The sequence below is a fragment of the Lolium perenne genome, chromosome 2, assembly GCF_019359855.2.
Source record: "Lolium perenne isolate Kyuss_39 chromosome 2, Kyuss_2.0, whole genome shotgun sequence".
NCBI lineage: Eukaryota > Viridiplantae > Streptophyta > Magnoliopsida > Poales > Poaceae > Lolium > Lolium perenne.
Window position 1 is genome coordinate 43,937,621 of NC_067245.2, and position 20,023 is coordinate 43,957,643.

Sequence of the window (20,023 nt, forward strand, 5' to 3'; positions counted from 1 at the left end):
CACTCAACGGTGGACAAGTTTTATTAGGTATCGGTTGTAGTAGTGCTATATTACTACGCAAGTTGTTATCAGATTATTAGCAACAAGATAACGGTGTAAGGTGTTCTATGATCAAGCTATACAATTCCAAGTCGTCCATAACCGCGGACACGGCTTATCGATAAGATGTACACCCTGCAGGGGTTGCCCAAATGTAACCATACGCATGCTCGACCCGCTTCTTACAGGCGATGTCTCATAACAAGACCGTTCCCAGTTCAACAAGAAAGTCTAGGGGGCCCACCCAACTAAGCTACCCGTGACGAAGTTCGGCCGTACTCCGAGACGGACCCAGAGGTTGCGTAGGTGTCTAGGCGGGCACTAACGACCAAGCACTAGATAAGTCGTCTAGCAATTATGCAGTGCAGTACAGAAATAAACCACCCGAAGGCAACAGGAAGTAAACACCCGAAGGCAACAGTAATAAATATGCGTGCACCAAATAAAACCAAGGTTGTGGCCCCCTTTTCAACTAACTTGAGAAAAGGTAATGGGTGAGGGGGTCCTAGTGAATCCCCACGCATGGGTAGAGCGCTCAATCTCGGAACAGATAACAAGAACTCGGGTCCTAGGGTACATTAGCAAGTCAAAGTTCCGATGCTTTCGCAAAGGGGCTCACAGATGCCTCTGCTTACAATTTTAGTTGTTAACAAATAAGTAAAACATGTGTATCTCCAACAACTGATATAGCATGTGACAACCTCCCAACAACCCAACATATCCCGATAAGATAACAGTAACGGTAACGAGATAAAACAGCACTAGCATGCACTACGACTCGCAAGGGCAGACTCGATAACCAAACAATAGCTGTAGGTGGTTGGTGGAGGCAATATAGGCTGCTTGAGGTAACAAGTGGAAGGGACACGTGACAAGAACGCAACTTAAGGATAGCATGAGGGAGAAGGCAAAATAAAATAGGTGAGCGACTCCTGCAGGGACAGGAGTATAAGGGAAATGCTTGCCTGTTAAAGTTTGCCGAGGAACATCCGGAGAACTTGTCGTATCTCACATCAACACTTCGCGATCCTATCCGGGAAGAAGCAAATGCTGGACAAACAACGTATGCAAGTCTTACTACTATGGATAAAGAAGATCCAGCATGATCAAGATGATATGCATGGCATGGCAAACATGATGCGATGCAACTTATCCATATTAATCGGAGTCGGAACCCCGGACAAACAAATTAGGTTGGAGTTGCATTTTCTACCGGCAAAGTTAAGGGTTGAATAGCATGGCAAGAACATGGCAAGGGTGAGCTACTTCAATATTAAACGGAGCAGGGAAACATTTGGTGGATATCCGAAATACTCCGCATATATGTTAGGTATACATGCACAATTATCAACGCGCGTCATGATGTGAGATGCAAACAGATGAATGGATGGCATATTAATGTTCAGCACATTTTTCTGATCAATTTTCATATACAACACTTTTAATTTGGAGTTACCAATTAAAAGTTATTAACAGATTGGTTTTATTATTAATTAAAATAGAAAACAGATTTGTTTTATTGGGGTAAGGACCCGAAAACAAAATTCGGACAGGGGAAGGACCCCGGGTTGGTTTTGAAAAGATCCAGGGGTTATCGTGTATTGCACCAGCGTCAGGGACTGCGGGTTTAGGAATCAAAAGACGCAGGGGGTTTGATGCAAAACTGATCAGATCTAGATCTGGGGGTCGTTTCTCACCGAGCCGGGTCCTAGCCGGTGTCGCTGACGAGGGGGCCCCACGTGACACGCTGGCGAGTCGACGTGGCAAACCTTCCACGGCTGCACGGAAGCTGCTCGACGCGGGGGCTTGCCGCGCGCGTTCCAGGTCTGGCGGTCACCGCGGCAGGGCTCGGAAGCTTGCCAGCGCTAGGAGGCGTCCCAGGTCGCGAGGCCGCGCGCGTTGGAACCGCCTCGTCGGCGCGGACCAGGGTTTGGCGGCGCCGCTTGCAGGAGGTCGCCGGAGGGCCGCCGTCGACGAGGATCTGCGGAGGAGGCGTCGGACTCATGATGAAACGGCGAACCAGAGAGGGGAGGAGAAGAAGGAGGGGTCCAGGAGGGAGAGGGAGGTACCAGGAACTCGGTGGTGACCTCGGTGTGGCCGGAGGCGGACGAACGGCGCCGGAATCGTCCATGAACTGCGGCGGCCGGAGTGGGGGAATCGGCGATTTGGCGATGGTAGAAGGCTTCCCCGGTCGATTCCGTGCACCAGGAGGAAGAGGGGAACGAGGCGGATCTGGTGGTGGTGTTGGCTCGTCGAGGAGACGCCCAGGGCGGCGGCGCCATGGCGGAGCAGGTGGTTGCCGTGGGGTTTCGCCCTCTGTCTGGTGTCTACATCTTGGAGAGGAAGAAAAAGAGAGGAGAGAGAGGCCTGGTGGCGTGGTGGTTGAGCTGTCTCCAGAGAAAAAGGCGAGGAGGGCAGGTGGCCGTGGCGTCGGTGGAGGGAAGGACCACGGCAGAGAGAGGGGGGCTCACGCTTGCCAGCAGACGACGAAGAAGAAAAGAGGAGACTCGGTCTCCTCAAACGAAGGGGTACGGCAGGCTTGGAGATGGGCTAGAAAGAGAGAGGAGGAGATGGGCCAGGCCAGAAAGAAGGAAAGGGGAAGAGATCGGCCGCCGGGGAGAGAGGTCCAGGGAGGGTTAGATAGGATACTCTTTTTATTTTAAAACTGTTTTGGTATTTGAAAGCAAAACCATACAAAGCCAAACATTTTTAAAACTGTAAAACATTTGAAATAGTTTTGTTTATTTATATAGTTTTGATTGTTAGGGTTTTGTTAAAAGAAATATAGGGGAGGTTTATTATAAAACCATATGAGAGAGGGAAACACAAATAGTTTTTATTGAAGAAATAATTTTGATTTAATAAAATCTTGTGAATGATAGGATGCATGATGCATAATGATGCATAAAAGGAAGGCACAAACAAATATAATATGGGATACTACCCTGGGCCGTTACAAGCGTGGTGCGATGTGTTACATTGTTTTCGGACAGTTTTCCTTAGACTGTCCAAACTCTTTTCAACTCCAATCAAAGGCATTGTCGAGGTTGAAAAAAGAAAGCCGTAATGCAGTAGCTCCTCGGGCACAGATCATGCCAGGCTAGAAGGCAACACAACGCAAATTTACCACACCAGGCACGTCTTCCAAACGGGAGCGCACACATAACACAAAATGGAAGATTGATACTGCAAGCGACCGACACAAACATAGGTAGTAGTTGGAAGAGTACTACTGCTACCACGACATCACCTCCGTAATTATGGGCATATACATATAGTTCGCCCATGTCCAACGCTAACACAGAGATTACACAACCAGTCGTTGCAGGACTACCACAGAAAGTACTCAGCTAGGGACCCTACGAACAAGCAAACGCCGACCAGCACGCGACCGGGCGGCCATGCCCCTCGCGCTCCTAGACCTTGGTGAAACGGAGGTATCCCTTCTTGGAGGGCAGGTCGGCGGTCTCGAACCCCTGGGGGAACAGCTTCTTGGCCTCGTCGTCGGAGACGCCGGGCGCGATGACGACGCACTCCCCGGGTTTCCAGTTGGCCGGGGTGGCCACCTTGTGCTTGGCCGCCGTCAGCAGCGAGTCCGTGGCGCGCACCACCTCGTCCATGTTCCGCCCCGTGCACGACGGGTACAGGAAGCTCAGCTTCACCTTCTTGTCGGGCCCGACGATATGCAGGGTGCGGGACGGGAGCTGGCCCTCCGAGTCCTTCTCGTCGGGATCCACCATGTTGAGCTGCTTGATGGCGGAGCGGTCCGGGTCCGCCATGATCGGGTACGTCACCTTGCTCCCAGGCTGCGCAAGAATCAGAGATCGATTGACCATGGCTAAATTAGTTAGTATCAAGTATTCAGATGCGCGTCAAAACGGAGACAGATTATCGATCGGGCAGTCAGACCTTGTAGGCCTCGATGTCCTTGGTCCACTCCTTGTGGGACTGCACGTCGTCGCAGGAGATGCCGAGCAGCTTCACGCCCCGCTTCTCGAACTCCTTGGAGTAGTTGGCCATGGCCGCCAGCTCCGTCGTGCACACCGGCGTGAAGTCGCCTGGACGCACAAGGGCGGAAAATTAGCACCGGCGAACTAATTAAGCACAGCTGCGTCGAGGAAACGTGCGAGGTTTGCACATACCGGGATGGGAGAAGAGGATGACATAGCCGTTGCCGACGTAGTCGTGGATGCGGATCTTGCCGTGGGTGGAGTCCAGCTCCAGGTTGGGGACCGTGTCGCCGATGGTGAGCCCCGGCATGATGGAAGCACTGAAAGCTAGCTAATGCCTGATGCTGCAAACGTCTCTCGAGTCTCGATTTCTCGACGGATGCCACTGGGTTTGGGCGAGGAGCACGTTTATAGGAACGAGACGATCAGCCGCCGCTGGCGCGTGTGCAAGGTGTGGCAGCCAGGCACGCTGCATGAGTGCCACGCAGTTGGTTTCGTGGCAACACTTCGAGAGACGCGGTTCATGCATTTGACCTGCACACCGACCGACCACACCGATACCGTGTAGCGGACAATGTGGCCAAGGCATCAGAAGTTCAGAACCATCCTGATCTCTGCAAGCTGCGGACATAGGTGTATGACGGACCGTGCTGCCACTCGGCCCGTGAACATCCTGGCTTTTGGATGGACGCGTTCTGGCCTCATGGAGCTCTTGTTTTATTACTTTGGGCAAAGCTTTTGTGCGCGACGATACAGAAGTCCAGCCCACGCCCCTCCAGAAAAAAAAATGGACAGAGATTTTGTTTATATAGATACCAGTGATCCTTTTTTCAAAAGTAATAAAAATTATATTTATAAGTTTTAGAAAAATCTGAAAATAAGCTATAATGTAGTCAGTATTATCTCCCACAAACGTGTAGACTTTTAACTGAAAATAATGTGCATTTCAGGCCACACAAAAATAACAAATGTGTAAATCTGAGTATAGTGATTCAAATCTTCATAATGGAATCAGAATTTATCATTTTTGTGTAGCTTAGAAGACAAAACATTTGCAATTAAGATTTTGTAAGTTAGTGGGATACATCATTAGTTCCTTTTAGAATTTGTTACAATTTTTTAAACACATAAATATATTTTTTGATTTTTTTAATACGATGAGAGCACCGGTGCCCATGATCCAAAATGACTTTCTGGTCTATTTCTCCACTAAAATATATCTTGGTGCTCTTCGATCTTCAAAATCCCTAAATCTATTTGTAAGAAAATAATATAAACAATATCGCACTATTGGTGAGGTGGCGAGGAAAACTAAAGGAGAATGCATCGGTTTGCATGGTATAAGATGTGTGTTCTAAAGGAAAACGAGAGGTTTAGATTTTAGGGATATCCATTGTTTCAGTTTGCCTATGTTGGGAAAGGAAGCATGGGGATTGATCACTACTCCAAATTCATTGCATGCCACAACCTTAAAGGCCAAGTACTTTCCAAATGCATACCTTCTAAATGCCAATTTAAAGAAGGGTTCATCAAAGTCTTAGAAGGGAACTATCTGAAAAATTGGAGATGGTACGAGGGGAGCATATGGCAAGATTTATGGATACCAAGTAGGAACTCAAGGAAGATTCACACTCCTCAAGGTTCGGATATTAACACATATGAATGAGCTTATTGACCCATATACTAATCAATGGGACAAGGAGCTTGTGAGGGATAACTTTTGGCAAATTGGTGCAAATAGAATTCTTGGAATTCCACTCACGGAAGGTTTGGAAGATTTGTTGCATGGCATCACTCTAAACTAGGTTCCCTCTGTTAAATATGCATATCATGTGGAGTGAGATCACCAACATGGACTGAAACTTTAGCAAATCTACATATCATGTGGTGTAGCATGCTATTTTGCAAATAGCACCATACCAAGAAAATTTAATGAAATTTAGTGTGGACTCTCTAAATATGATGTAGCGCCCTAGTTTTTCCTGGTTAAGTAGCATTTCATGTTGTTTAGTCAATATGATATTTTATATCATAGTGCTACATATGTCGTTAAGTAAGTTCTTGCCATATTTTCACCACTGGTAGGAGAAAGACGTTAAATCTTTTGTACACATTTGTCTTGTGATAATTAGCACAAAGGCCTCCTGGCCGCCAAAAATAAGAATGTTAGCATGGACCTCTGATATTCTATTGCACTATTCTAAGGAATATAATATTGTGGAATTGTTATATCATGAGTAATATATCAACAACTAATGCATTACAATATGCAATGGTGTGAAATATCACCATAAATAGGAAGAGAGACGGAGGGGGAAAACAAAGTGAATCAATGAGTGCATACAAAAGGAGGTTGAGTTACTTTCAAATTATGGAAACCATATTTACAAATATGAAAAAACGGGAGGTGGGAGGGAGCTTTGATGTAGTCAATGATGTATCCTGCAAGTGTGTAAACTTGCGAAGCGATTTTTTCTGTATTCTAGGCTACACTGAAATGATACGGTCTGAAAAACTATAGTTTTAAAATGAGCACTATTTACTCTACTGAAATCTATATTTTTGTTATTTTTATACATACTAGAATACGGAATGACAGGATCATGATTCCCGAGTGGACCCAATAGACATAAAGACAGACCACTCGGCCATAGATACCTCAGCCCAATGACTCGGGCACACACACATCGCACCATCTTGGAATACATCCCACACCAAGATCACGATGATAATTAAATTAGGTGTGATTTGTAACCGATCAAATCTTTAGTATATTGCTAGGGTTTTCTCACGGCCTAGAACGCCCAATGTATAAGGGGTCTAGTGGTTTTACGAACACAGCAATCTCACATTCCTCATGGATCTCATCATCCATCAAACACCTTAGACGTTACGAGTCCCCCGAGTTCATCCCTGGGCAAACCAAGATAAACGAATAGCTAAAAGTAGAAAATAGGGTATTTGGCTCTTTTTTTTGCAAAACACAGTACAGACGCAGACGTTCACAAATACGTACATACACTCATCACTATAAACGCACGCACGCACACTCTATCCCTATGAGCACCTTCGAGAGACTGGGTCGTAGAAATTGATCCGGCGGGTCCTGAGATTGACGAAGACACCATAGATACCTCGCTGTCGACGGAACGTCGCCTCCCACTGAAGAAAATTCTGCCTTTATTAGACACCAAAGTATCAAATCTAGGGTTTGAACTCTGGTGGACTGAGAGTGCTACTACCCTCCTAACAATCCATGCACTATACACCAGGGCTTGAACCTATATAAAATTTTGTCTCAAGTGTGTGTACTACCATCCGATCCTGCTGCATCGCCAACTATGAAGTTACCGTCGGGAATTTAGCACGACACATAGTATTTCCCATTTAGATTTTGCACGACTTGTAATACACACCATCGATTACACTTATATTTTTTCAATTTTGGAAAACTTTAAAATATTATATTCAGAAAAGTTAAAATAAAAGGTTGCGAGTAGAACTCAGCCTCAATTTGAGGGGTCTTTCGGCCATGTAATAGATTTTATCTGAGGTGATTGTATACTGGAAGAAAGATAGGATCGGCTAACACCTATCGTTAAGCCTAGAGGAGAGAAATGTTCAGTGTTATTTTGCTAGATTAGTACTGCCTTAGTTCAAATTAACTGACGTAGTTTTGATCAGATTTGATCAAGATACACATGTATCAACACATGTTTCAGTGTGTAGGTTTCACTCATTTTGAAAAAGAGTTAGGTTATTTAATCAAAGCTGCCTCACTTTTTTGCGAACAGGACACTGGTATTAAGAAAACATCGAACAATATAAAGCAGCCTAAGAAAAACAAATATTACAACGAGATCCTTGATAAACCTTTCATCTTCAACCTCCAGACCGTGTCGACGCGTGCCACCGCTGCCGCTCCTCCCTGAGTCGGCCTGGCGTTGTTGGTTGCGGACGGGAAGTCGCCGAACGGGTCGAAAAAACCACATCAAAACAAAGAAGTAGGATGAACTACCGATGAAGCTCCTTGACAATCCGAAGATCCCCATAGCCAGACGAAATCCTTGAAGATCGCACCACACCCACAAGCTTCTCGATGTCACCGTTGAGATGGGGTTGAAGCGGGGGAAACATTCTTGCACGAGTGCCACCACCATCACGTAAGCACCGTCCCTACAAACAAAAATCCTAAAGACGTAGAACGAATCCCCTAAAACTGAAAAATGAAGCCTCCTGTCAACGAGAGCCGTGATCCACCGCACCTGCATGCAGCGGCGGAGCGTGGCCCATATTGAAGACCGAGCCAGCAAGCTTATTCTACAGCAATTGTTCACATATGAACCAAATGATATGCTACATATAGCCTGCAATTTTGGGGGAAGACCGGGCCAGGGCCCAGTATGGCCCCTGAGACGCGCCGCCACTGCCTGCATGGTCCGAAGACCAGAGAAATGGCCAGATCAGAGGCGGCCGCCGATGAGAGGCAGAGAAAACCTAAACGCCTGGAAGCCCTCACGAGCAGAAGAGTCAATCAGTACTGCTAGTTTCAAAGCTGCCTCACTTAACTGGGAAGTGGGTGCAAACGACTTGAGATGGTACTACTACATTTTGGTGATGTTTACGGACCACCAATTCTGCATCACTTTCGGGAAAAAAGAAAAGAACAAAGTTCTACATCAGGCAGAAGCAAATACGTCCAGTTTTGTCACTGACACTGGGATCGCACTGAACTTTGCCATCCGTGCGAAAGAACTGGCGCAAGCTGAACTGGCCCTTGCTAGGGCCAGAATTGAGGCACAACAAGCTAAAGAGAAAGAGAGGGCAAACACGCGCACCCTGGACGTGTCTGCCGATGTCAGCACAGAGGTGGACGTCGCTCCGACGGCGCCCCCAGAAGGGTCTGGGGCTACTAAGACATCTCCACAGCTGGTGATCAAACCCAAGAAGAAGATGCAGAAGAAACAAATCCCAGTGGGGCACCGACCTGTAACCCGCCAAGCACGGGCTAAAGGGAGCCGTGTCCTAATGCGATGCCTCTTTTGGAACATTCGAGGGTTCGGATGCAGGGGACGCTGAACCCTTCTAAAAGAATTCCTCCGGAAGCATAGGATTGACGTCGTTTGCCTCCAAGAGATGATCAAACAAGATTTCACAGACACAGAGTTGCGCAGCTTGGAGGTGGGAGAAAAGTTCGTTTGGGCATGGCTCCCTGCTAATGGGCACTCAGGGGGCATGCTTATGGGGTTCAAAGATAGCTTTTGTGAAGTGGGAGCAATTGCTAGGGGGCGATTCTTCATTAGTGCTGCGGTCCTCTGTAGGGCGCTAAACCTCCGGCTCGAGATCATGGGGATCTATGGGCCGGCAGACCATGCACATTCACAGACTTTCCTTGCAGAAATCTCCAACAAGATCGCCAATACGGAATCGCCTCTCCTAGTGGGCGGCGATTTTAACCTCATAAGGGGAGATGCAGACAAGAATAATGACAATATTAGCTGGGCGTGGGTCGATATGTTCAACGAGGCCATTGGGGAATGGGCCCTGAGAGAAATACCTCGAACCGGGGCGAGGTATACCTGGTCCAACAGACAGCTGAATCCGGTGCGGTCCGTGCTTGACAGGATTTTCATCTCTCCGGACCTCGAGCCTATCTTCCCCCTGTGTACGGTGACGGCCGAAACGAGCTTGGGCTCAGACCATACTCCCCTAATCTTTGATTCTGGGGAGGAGCTACCAATAATAAGTAACCGTTTCTTCTTTGAAACGGGCTGGTTCGAGGTGGAGGGGTTTGAACACTTCCTTGGGTCTATTTGGCAGCGTCTTGCCTCCCAAGTGGGGGGTCGTGACATCACTGATTGGTGGGCAGCCATGAGTAGTGGTCTGCGGCAATACCTGAGGGGGTGGAGCCGCAATATTGGGAAAATTCAAAGAGACCAGAAACAAGTCTTGCTGGACCAAATTAAGCTCCTTGACGAGCGTGCGGATGAAGAGGGCCTCCAAGAGGATGAGTGGGCGTTCCGATTTTACCTTGAGGAGCAGCTCCTTAACCTCTTCCGAGTAGAGGAGGAGTACTGGCGGCAAAGGGGCCGGGTACGCTGGGCCCTCCAAGGGGATGCGAATACCGCTTATTTTCATGCGGTGGCGAACGGGAGACGCCGCAAGTGCCTTATCTCCAGGCTGGAGATGGAAGGAGGCACTATTTCGAGCAAGTTGGATATCCAGGAGCAAATCTATGCGTTCTATCGCCAGCTCCTGGGGACGGAGGCGGCCAGGTCCTGTGGGCTGGCCGTGAATTCCTGGGAGGCTTACGCCCGTGTCTCGAACGACGAAAACCTGCACCTCGCACTCACCTTCTCCGAGGAGGAGCTGGAAGGAGTGATCAAGGCCATGAAGACTGATACCGCCCCCGGGCCAGACGGCTTCCCGGTGGCCTTCTTCCAAAAAATGTTGGCCGTTGGTAAAACACGGGGTTTTGCATATTCTTAATGATTTCATCTTGGGCCGTATTGACATATCCAGATTGAACTTTGGGGTGCTCTCCCTTATTCCCAAGGAGAACAATGCGGATCGGATCACCCAATTCCGTCCCATAGCCCTCATCAATGTCATTTTCAAAATAATCTTGAAGGCCTTTGTGATGAAGCTGGACCCGATTGCTCATAGGATCATCAGCCCAAACCAAACTGCCTTCATTAAAGGGAGGTTCATCCTCGATGGAGTTCTCGCTCTCCAAGAGATTGTGCACGAGCTAAAAGTCAAGAGGCTAGGGGGCGTCTTGCTTAAGCTTGACTTTGAGAAAGCCTATGACCGTATCAACTGGGACTTCTTGGTGGAAGTGCTCAGGGCTAAAGGTTTTGATGCAGGGGCAGTCCACCATGTATCGCAACTGGTCACGGGGGGCCAAACGGCGATCTCAATTAATGGAGAGGTGGGCCCCTTCTTCCGCAACAAGCGGGGAGTGCGTCAAGGTGACCCGCTCTCCCCTTTGTTGTTCAACTTCATGGCAGAGGCGCTTTCCCTCATTCTGTCCAAGGCAGCGGGGGCAGGACACATTCAGGGGGTGGTGCCGCACCTTATCCCTGGAGGAATCACGCATCTCCAGTACGCCGACGACACCCTTATTCTGATTCAGTACAATGAGCAACAGATCGCAAATCTCAAGTTCTTACTGATGTGTTTCGAGGACATGTCGGGCCTCAAAATCAACTATCACAAGAGCGAAGTGATGGTCATGGGACAGCCGGAGGATATCCAACACCGGGTGGCGGATATGCTTAACTGCAGACTCGGAACTTTCCCATTTACCTACCTTGGTCTCCCTATTGGAGACAGAAAATTGACCATGGATCAATGGATGTTTCTGGTGAGAAAGCTGGGAGTCAAAATCGAAACGTGGCTCGGAAGATTGCTCTCCTCGGGGGGAAGGCTAATCTTATCAGCCTTACCATGTTTGCTATGGGGATGTTTCTCCTTCAGGATGGGATTCACGCTAAGTTTGACTCCATCCGCGCCCGTTTCTTTCGGGAAGGGACAGGCCCCAAACGCAAGTACCACATGATCAATTGGCCGGCAGTTTGTCTCCCACGTGAGGCGGGAGGCCTGGGGATTCTCAACACCAAGAAGATGAATATCGCCCTTATGCTGAAATGGGTTTGGAAACTTTACCAGGGTGATGACTCTATTTGGGCGCGCCTCATCCGCGCCAAGTACACAGACACGGCGGATATCTTCTCTTGTGCGGGACAAGGGGGATCACCTTTCTGGAAAAGCCTACATCAAATCAAAGATCTCTTCAAGATAGGGGCTAAACACGAGGTTAAGGACGGGCGTCGAACTCAGTTCTGGTATGACAACTGGCATGCAGAGGGAGTGCTGAGAGACCGCTTCCCTCTCATCTTCAGCATTTGTGAGAACACAAGGGTTTCGGTGGCGCAGGCTTGCATGGGGCAAGATCCTTTTCGCCTTAGGCGAACCCTTGACGCAATCGCTCGAGCGGAATGGGACCAGCTTATGGACCTGATTGAGTTCACCCAGATTTCGACTGGAGCTGATAAGATCTCCTGGTCCCTCGAGCCCTCGGGGGAGTACTCGGTCAGCTCCATGTATCTTGCGTTGTCTAGGGGGGCGTCGGTGGTCCATTTCATGGATATGTGGGCTGCCAAGCTCCCTTTAAAGATCCGCATTTTCACTTGGCAGTTGGCGCTCAACCGGCTCCCTACACGCGAGGCGCTTGCCCATCGTCGGGGGCCTTCGGATGGGCGGTGTGCGCTGTGTGGCGACACAGAATCAGCCAGCCATCTTTTCTTCACTTGCTCTTTGGCAAAGTTCGGATGGAGTGTGGTTCGCCAGATGTTGGGTTGCAGATGGAGCCCCTCCTCCTTTCCACAATTCTTTCACATCCTCTCAACTTTTGCTGGCAGACCTCGTCGTTTTATTTGGGTTTTGTTTGCCGCCCTTTGTTGGTCTCTCTGGAAATTGCGCAATAGACACAACTTTCAGGCGAAAGTTATTCGACAACCCACTGACATCATATATCCGTGGATCATTCTCTTGCAGCAATGGATGCCGGCGGCTCGGCCACATGACAAGGCAGGATTGGCGCTTCTGGTGGAAAGGCTTCGGCTCGTGCACGCGGAGCTTACCGCAAGTGATGCTGCAAGGACGCAAGGGGTGGGCTGACGAGGGGTTGGCCTCCATCTCCATGTTTTATTGCTTTCCGCTTCTAGTAGTTTGGTTTTACCGTTTGGCTAAGCTGTCAGGCCTCAGCATGTAATGAACCTCTGAATTCTGTAAGGGCTTTATTAATCGGAATTGCTAAGTCTCAGCTAGCTGAGATTTAGCTTAGGGCACAGTCGATTTCCTATCCGTCCGATCCGGGAGTGCTCACGTTTCCTTTAATTGTGTCGCTAAGTCCCAGAGCGATAATGTTTCCCTTGTCATAATTCTTGGAGCTAGCAATGCGTAGGTATGGGCTTTCTTGTGTGTGTCCGTTGTCATCGTATTCCTTGTCATTGTATTTTTGGGCGTGTGGCCTGAATGATTTTTTTGTTGTTGATTGGCCTGTATAGGCCTTTGTTGGGTTTGGTAGGTCTTTTTTTTCTAATCTTTCTTGATTTTTTCTTCATGTTTTTAGTGCGAACTTGCATGTCACCTGTCTGTTATGTCGGGTTGTAACTAAGTTTTTCTTTTCAGTTGCATGTCGTGTTGTAACTATGATTAGTTGCAAGTTGCGTTGCAACTAGGATTATTTGCTAGTTGCAATTGAGGTTGTAACCGGATTCTTTTCGGTTGCAATTGTGGTTGATACTGAGATTTTCCAAGTTTCATGTCTAGTTGTAAATGAGATTTTTTCTAGTTGCAAGTGCGGTTGCATATAAAATTCCCCAGTTGCAAGTGTGGTTGAAATTGAGATTTTTCAAGTTCCTTGTCGGGCTGCAAATGAGATGTTCCTAGTTGCAAGTGCAGTTGCAGTTGAGATTCTCCAGCTGCATGTGCGGTTGAAACTGATTTTTCAAGTTTCATGTTGGGTTGCAAATGAGATTTTTCCTAGGTGCAAGTGCGGTTGTAATTGAGATTCTCCAGGTGCAAGTTCGTTTAAACTGATATTTTTTGCACTTCTAAGTCAGGTTGCAAATGAGATTTTTCCTAATTACAAGTGCGGTTGCAATTGAGATTCTCTAATTGCAAGTGCGGTTGCAACTGATATTTTCCACTTGCAACTACAGTTGCAACTGAGTTTTTTTTTTATCAATTGAAGATGGAGCTGAGAATTTTTTTCAAGTTCCAGTGTGATTTAAACTGAGATTTTCCGAGTTGCAAGGTTGATTGCAACTGAGATTTCTAGTTACAAATGGAGTTGCAACTGAAATAATATTCATCATAGCACAAATTAATTGTTCATAGCGTTATAAAAATGTTCACATATTTGCACTACAGTGTTCTATGAGATCTGATCGACATTTAAATTAATTCATGACTGGATCAGAGTTTTTATTTGTTGTTAACCTGCTGATGAGAGCTAGCTAGTGTCCTTCAAGGGAACGAAGTAATATTTTTTGCCGCTCAAACCTTTCTACTGCGCTAAAGTTGAGTGAATCATTGGAAATGACGGGTGAAGTGAAAAAGGCCAACAGGCGATAAAAGACATGCCGGCCCAGCTCCATCACACAGGCCGCAAGATTATCGGTCGAACAAACGTAAATTCAGTTGACTGTAAATCTCAGTCGACTCAGCGTTAGAGACTCCCTTTATTAATTTAAAGTTGGGCAAGTCTTTGCCTTTTATTGAAAAAATCGCACTGAACTTTATCTGAAGAAATACTACTCGTCGTAGTAGTAATGAATTCCACACAAGCACTTGGTAACTTTTCAATAATTTATTCAACAATAATACGTAGTACAAAATGTTTCCAACACCAACACTGTTCCCCACACGACACAATCAGGGTTCTTCTCACCATTATTATCATCAACCGAGGCACCTGGAAATCGCAATTCACCAGTCATCATCTCTGCCTCGATCAGACGTCGCAGCTAAGCCACAGCGGCTCGGCGAACTCGCCGAGCGAATCGTCCGCCGCCGGAGGGCCTAGCGACAGCGGCTCCACGCCGAGCGCCGGCCCCCACGCCGGCGTGCCGTTCTCGTAGGCGTTGCAGGTGAGCCTGACCAACCCGGACCCGTCGAGTCGGCACACATACAGGTCGCCGTAGGGCTGGAACTGGTTCGGGGCCGAGACGGGCTCGGCATTGACGCCGCCGAGGTTGGCCGTGAAGAGCAGCCACTGGCAGTCCGGGCTGAAGCACACGTGGTTGAACCGCTCCTTGTCCGCCTCCGGGCTCCCCGGCGGCCCGGCGACGTGCACGCGCCGAAGTCCCGTCCCGTCCGGCCGCACCAGGTAGATGCTGAACACGGCGGCATTGGCCGGGTCGTGCCGGTTGGAGGAGAAGGCGATGAGGTTCCCGTCCGGCGACCAGCTGGGCATCGTGTCGATCCACTCGCCGTCGGTGAGCCTCCGTATCGTTTCCTCGCCGCGCGCCGCGTCGACGATGTACAGGTTCTTGTGGCCCGAGCGGCCGGACCGGAACACGACCCACCGCCCGCACGGCGACGCCGCCGGGAACGCGTCGTTGCCGGCTTCCGGACGGGTGAGCTCGTTCACCGCCGCGTGGACATCGTCGCGGTCGTCCGTGAGGTCGGTCGGGTCGAACTCCATGCGCGCGATCCGGACCGTGGCCTTGTGCGTCTGGAAGATGGGGCCCATGGAGGTGAACACGACCCCGGTCTCGCTCCGGCTCCAGGAGGTGTAGAACAGGCTGGGCTTCTCGGTGAGCACCCAGCGCTTGGAGCCGTCGGTCCGGAGGATCGTGAGGCCGGGGCCCTTGTTGAAGTCGCCGTTGAGCGCGAGGTGCTTCGCGTCCGGGGAGAAGGACGGGAAGAAGCCGTGCACCCGGAGCATGCGGACGGAGCCCACCGGGCTGCGCACCGGCTGCAGGTAGGGGATCGCCGACTCGCCCGGCGCGCCCGCGCCGCGGAAGCGGTGGTAGCCGAGGCGCGCGCCCGAGGGCGAGAAGAAGGGGTTGTAGTGGTGCAGCTCCGGGTTAACGAGCGAGGTCACCGCGGTGAACTGCTCCGTCTCTAGGTCGAACAGCTCGATGTGGCGGTGCGCGCGCTCCTTCCGCCGTGTCGCCACGGCGATCCAACGGCCGCCCGATGCGGCGGGGGTGAAGCAGTGCACTCCCGGCGGCGTCACGCGCGTCTCGGCGCCGGAGGGCTCGAGTGTCTCCGGCGAGACGTCCACCCGGAAGACGCTCCACCAGCCGTCGTCCGCGACGCGGTGGAAGAAGACGGCGCCTTCCCCGTGCCAGGTCGGCCACCCGCCCCTCGCAGCGACGACGACGCGGCGGGCGGGGTCGGCGGCACGGAAGACGGCGACCTCCGTTTCCAGCACCTGGAAGTCGAACGCCCATGGCCTCTCGCCGTACGACGCGACGGCGAGGACCTCGCCGGACGCGGACACGGCGGGGCTCATGTCCACGACGCCCTGGGGCGTGACGCGCACCGTCTCCTTGCTGCCGCCCAGGTCCGTGGCGTACACCGCAGCCCAGCTCCTGAACGGCGCGGCCGGCTTCTCGTGCGCGGAGACGAAGTACAGCCGCCCGCACCTCACCGTGGGGCGGTCGTGGAACGGGCTCTCCTCCACGGTCGGCAGCGGCACGGCGCGCTCAGACCCTGGCCGGGAAAGGTAGAGGCCCGCCGAGCCGGCGCGCTCGGACACGAAGGCCACCTCCTCGCCGCCGTCGTCGGCGAACTGCGCGTTGTAGTTGACGGACACGCCGTCCGTGTGGCGGCGCTCCGCCAGCTCTGAGGCGGACACAGTATCTGTGGACTGCGGGACGGCGACGGAGAAGACGTCGAAGCCGAAGCCGGCGACGCTGATGGTGGCGAAGGCGATCGTGCCGCTGGGCTCCATCTCGCAGTAGCTGATCGATGTGATGGCCAGTGGCTGTGTGAGCTGAGCAGTGTTGCAGGTGCTTGTCAGTTGTCACTCGGTGAGTGTGTGTGTGATCGAGGTGTGTGCGGCGTGGCGGTATTTGTAGGTTCGCGGCGAGACTCTATCTGTTGGAGCTTGGAAGGGCAGTCAGACTCGGCTACGGCTACTAATTTAGTGCTGGCTGTTGCTTTGCTTGTCGGATGACTTCACTGTCCACTGAACTACGTAGCACGTGGCGTGTGTGAACGGTTGCATCACAAACGGAATCTGTGGAGCACGTACGCGGTACACAAGTCCATCTGTACTCCCAAATTCCAGCAGTATCACCATTTCGATCTGAACTTCTGAAGCATAGTATAGTTTGTTTTACTGCTAGTGAAAAGTTGCATGCGATGCAGAAATTTGGCAAATTGAAATTTCGCAAAATGAACCTTATTAAGGATTTAATCTGACACGTAACTGAAAATAATATTTATCTGTTTTGGATGAGTACAAAGCCTAGTGACAATGCTGTGCATGCGGCTATCCGAAAGAGTAGGACAGGTAGAGTGCACCTCAGCCGGAATGTGGGCAATGTTCAGTGTCCGAGCAGGTGTGAACGCAGCTGAACGATTGGCAGAGTAGGCAGATTCGAGTTTTGGTCAAGGAAACGCACTGTCCTATGTCTCGCTATACTATATGTGAGCTTGTTTGCCAAGAAACCTTACATTTTCCATAGTAGTTTAAATAATTGCGTATCCACATGCTTCGCTGGCTTCCTATGCAAGCCAATGAACATTTCATGTGTGCACTTAATTAGGTGTGTTGGCTTAATCTGCCTTAGAATGGGCAGACATTATCGTTGGTTCGAGTGGATCTTCCTTATCTGGATCGACTTGATTAGGTGTGAACGCAAATGTCATGGTGGAATGGTAGCAAGATCCTAGTTTTGGTCATAGGAGGATCGTCCCACGTGAAGTAATTCGCTGGCAGTCTCGATGATTTCAGTTACATCTATAAGAACATCTTTACTCGCGACCCCATACGGGTTTCGATGCTTCTGCCGAATCATATGGGGGCGCCGGATGAAATTTTGCTATGGGGGATGATGACGCGTGAAGCACATGTCCGTTGCCCCAAGAGGAAGGTGTGATGCGTACAGCAACAAGTTTTCCCTCAGTAAGAAACCAAGGTTATCGAACCAGTAGGAGATAAAGGCCACGTGAAGGTTGTTCGTGAAGGAGTGTAGTACGGCGCAACACCGGGATTCCGGCACCAACGTGGAACCTGCACAACACAATCAAAATACTTTGCCCCAACTTAACAGTGAGGTTGTCAATCTCAGCGGCTTGCTGTAAACAAAGGATTAAACGTATGGTGTGGAGAATGATGTTTGTTTGCAAAGAACAACAGAGAACAATGATTGCAGTAGGTTGTATTTCAGATGTAAAAGAATGGACGTGGGTCCACAGTTCACTAGTGGTGTCTCTCCAATAAGATAAATAGCATGTTGGGTGAACAAATTACAGTTGGGCAATTGACAAATAGAGAGGGCATAACAATGCACATACATATCATGATGACTACTATGAGATTTACTTAAGGCATTACGACAAAGAACATAGACCGCTATCCAGCATGCATCTATGCCTAAAAAGTCCACCTTCAGGTTAGCATCTGCACCCCTTCCAGTATTAAGTTGCAAACAACAGACAATTGCATTAAGTACTGTGCGTAATGTAAACAATACAAATATCGTTAGACAAAGCATTGATGTTTTATCCCTAGTGGCAACATCACATCCACAACCTTAGAACTTTCTGTCACTGTCCCAGATTCAATGGAGGCATGAACCCACTATCGAGCATAAATACTCTCTCTTGGAGTCACAAGTATCAACTTGGCCAGAGCCTCTACTAGCAACGAAGAGCATGCAAGATCATAAACAACACATATATGATAGATCGATAATCAACTTGACATAGTATTCCATATTCATCGGATCCCAACAAACACAACATGTAGCATTACAAATAGATGATCTTGATCATGATAGGCAGCTCACAAGATCTAAACATGATAGCACAAGAGGAGAAGACAACCATCTAGCTACTGCTATGGATCCATAGTCCAAGGATGAACTACTCACGCATCAGTCCGGAGGCGGACATGGTGATGTAGAGCCCTCCGGTGATGATTCCCCTCTCCGGCAGGGTGCCGGAGGCGATCTTCAGAACCCCCCGAGGTAGGGTTGACGGCGGCGGCGTCTCTGGAACTTTTCTCGTATCATGGCTCTCGGTACTAGGGTTTTCGCGACGGAAGGAATAAATAGGCGAAGGGGCAGAGTCGGGGGGCGCCCGAGGGGCCCACCCCATAGGCCGGCGCGGACAGGGGCCCCACCGCGCCGCCATGTGGGGTGGCCGCCTCGTGGCCCCTCTTCGTCTCCTCTTCGGTGTTCTGGAAGGCTCTGTGGAAAATAAGACCGTGGGCTTTTGTTTCGTCCAATTCCGAGAATATTTCATGTGTAGGATTTCTGAAACCAAAAACAGCAGAAAACAGGAACTGGCGCTTCGGCATCTTGTTAATAGGTTAGTACCGGAAAATGCATTAAAATGATGTAAAGTGTATATAAAACATGTGAGTATTGTCATAAAACTAGCATGGAACATAAGAAATTATAGATACGTTTGAGACGTATCAAGCATCCCCAAGCTTAGTTCCTACTCGCCCTCGAGTAGGTAAACGATAACAAGGATAATTTCTGAAGTGACATGCTACTATCATAATCTTGATCAATACTATTGTAAAACATATGAGATGAATGAAGTGATTCGAAGCAATGGTCTATAGTTTGTTAACAAATAGATAATGACTAAACAACTGAATCATAGAGCAAAGACTTTTCATGAATAGTACTTTCAAGACAAGCATCAACAAGTCTTGCATAAGAGTTAACTCATAAAGCAATAGATTCTTAATAGAAGGTTTTGAAGCAACACAAAGGATGATTAAAGTTTCAGTAATTGCTTTCAACTTGTAACATGTATATCTCATGGATAGTTGTCAACATAAAGTAATATAACAAGTGCAATAAGTAAACATATAAGAATCAATGCACACAGTTGACACAAGTGTTTGCTTCTAAGATAGAAAGAAGTAGGTAAACTGACTCAACATAAAGTAAAAGAAAGGCCCTTCGCAGAGGGAAGCAGGGATTACTCATGTGCTAGAGCTTTTTATTTTGAAAACATGGAAATAATTTTGTCAACGGTAGTAATAATTCATATGTGTTATGCATAAAACCTCCTATAAGTTGCAAGCCTCATGCATCGAATACCAATAGTGCCCGCACCTTGTCCTAATTAGCTCGGACTTCCATGGATTATCATTGCATTACATATGTTTCAACCAAGTATCACAAAGGGGTACCTCTATGCCACCTGTACAAAGGTCCAAGGAGATAGATAGCATTTAATTTCTCAATTTTGATAGATCTCAACTTGAGGACATCCATATCGGGACAACATAGAAAACAGATAATGGACTCCTCTTTTATGCTTTA

General features: G+C 49.0%; 2 protein-coding genes across 2 annotated transcripts; both read right to left on the reverse strand.

Annotated features, from left to right (window-relative positions):
• Positions 1-3,202: 3,202 nt before the first annotated feature.
• On the reverse strand, positions 3,203-4,351 carry LOC127329899 (1-Cys peroxiredoxin PER1). The gene is made up of 3 exons (XM_051356309.2): positions 4,182-4,351; positions 3,949-4,097; positions 3,203-3,845 (listed from the first exon to the last, which is right to left on the reverse strand). The coding sequence occupies exons 1-3, from the start codon at positions 4,297-4,299 to the stop codon at positions 3,456-3,458; spliced, it is 657 nt and encodes a 218-aa protein (XP_051212269.1). The 5' UTR covers positions 4,300-4,351; the 3' UTR covers positions 3,203-3,455.
• A 9,997-nt stretch (positions 4,352-14,348) lies between these two features.
• LOC127331957 (uncharacterized) lies at positions 14,349-16,571 on the reverse strand. Its single transcript, XM_051358189.2, has one exon. It carries the CDS (start codon positions 16,459-16,461, stop codon positions 14,512-14,514), a length of 1,950 nt encoding a protein of 649 aa, XP_051214149.1. The 5' UTR covers positions 16,462-16,571; the 3' UTR covers positions 14,349-14,511.
• Positions 16,572-20,023: the final 3,452 nt, after the last annotated feature.

Excerpts from the sequence above, each read along its gene's own strand:
- LOC127329899 (XM_051356309.2), bottom strand. The coding sequence starts at position 4,299 with ATGCCGGGGCTCACCATCGGCGACACGGTCCCCAACCTGGAGCTGGAC. Across the intron at positions 4,098-4,181 it reads CATCCTCTTCTCCCATCCCG|GCGACTTCACGCCGGTGTGC; the intron begins GTATGTGCAAAC and ends TTGTGCGTCCAG. Across the intron at positions 3,846-3,948 it reads AGGACATCGAGGCCTACAAG|CCTGGGAGCAAGGTGACGTA; the intron begins GTCTGACTGCCC and ends ATTCTTGCGCAG.
- LOC127331957 (XM_051358189.2), bottom strand. The coding sequence starts at position 16,461 with ATGGAGCCCAGCGGCACGATCGCCTTCGCCACCATCAGCGTCGCCGGC.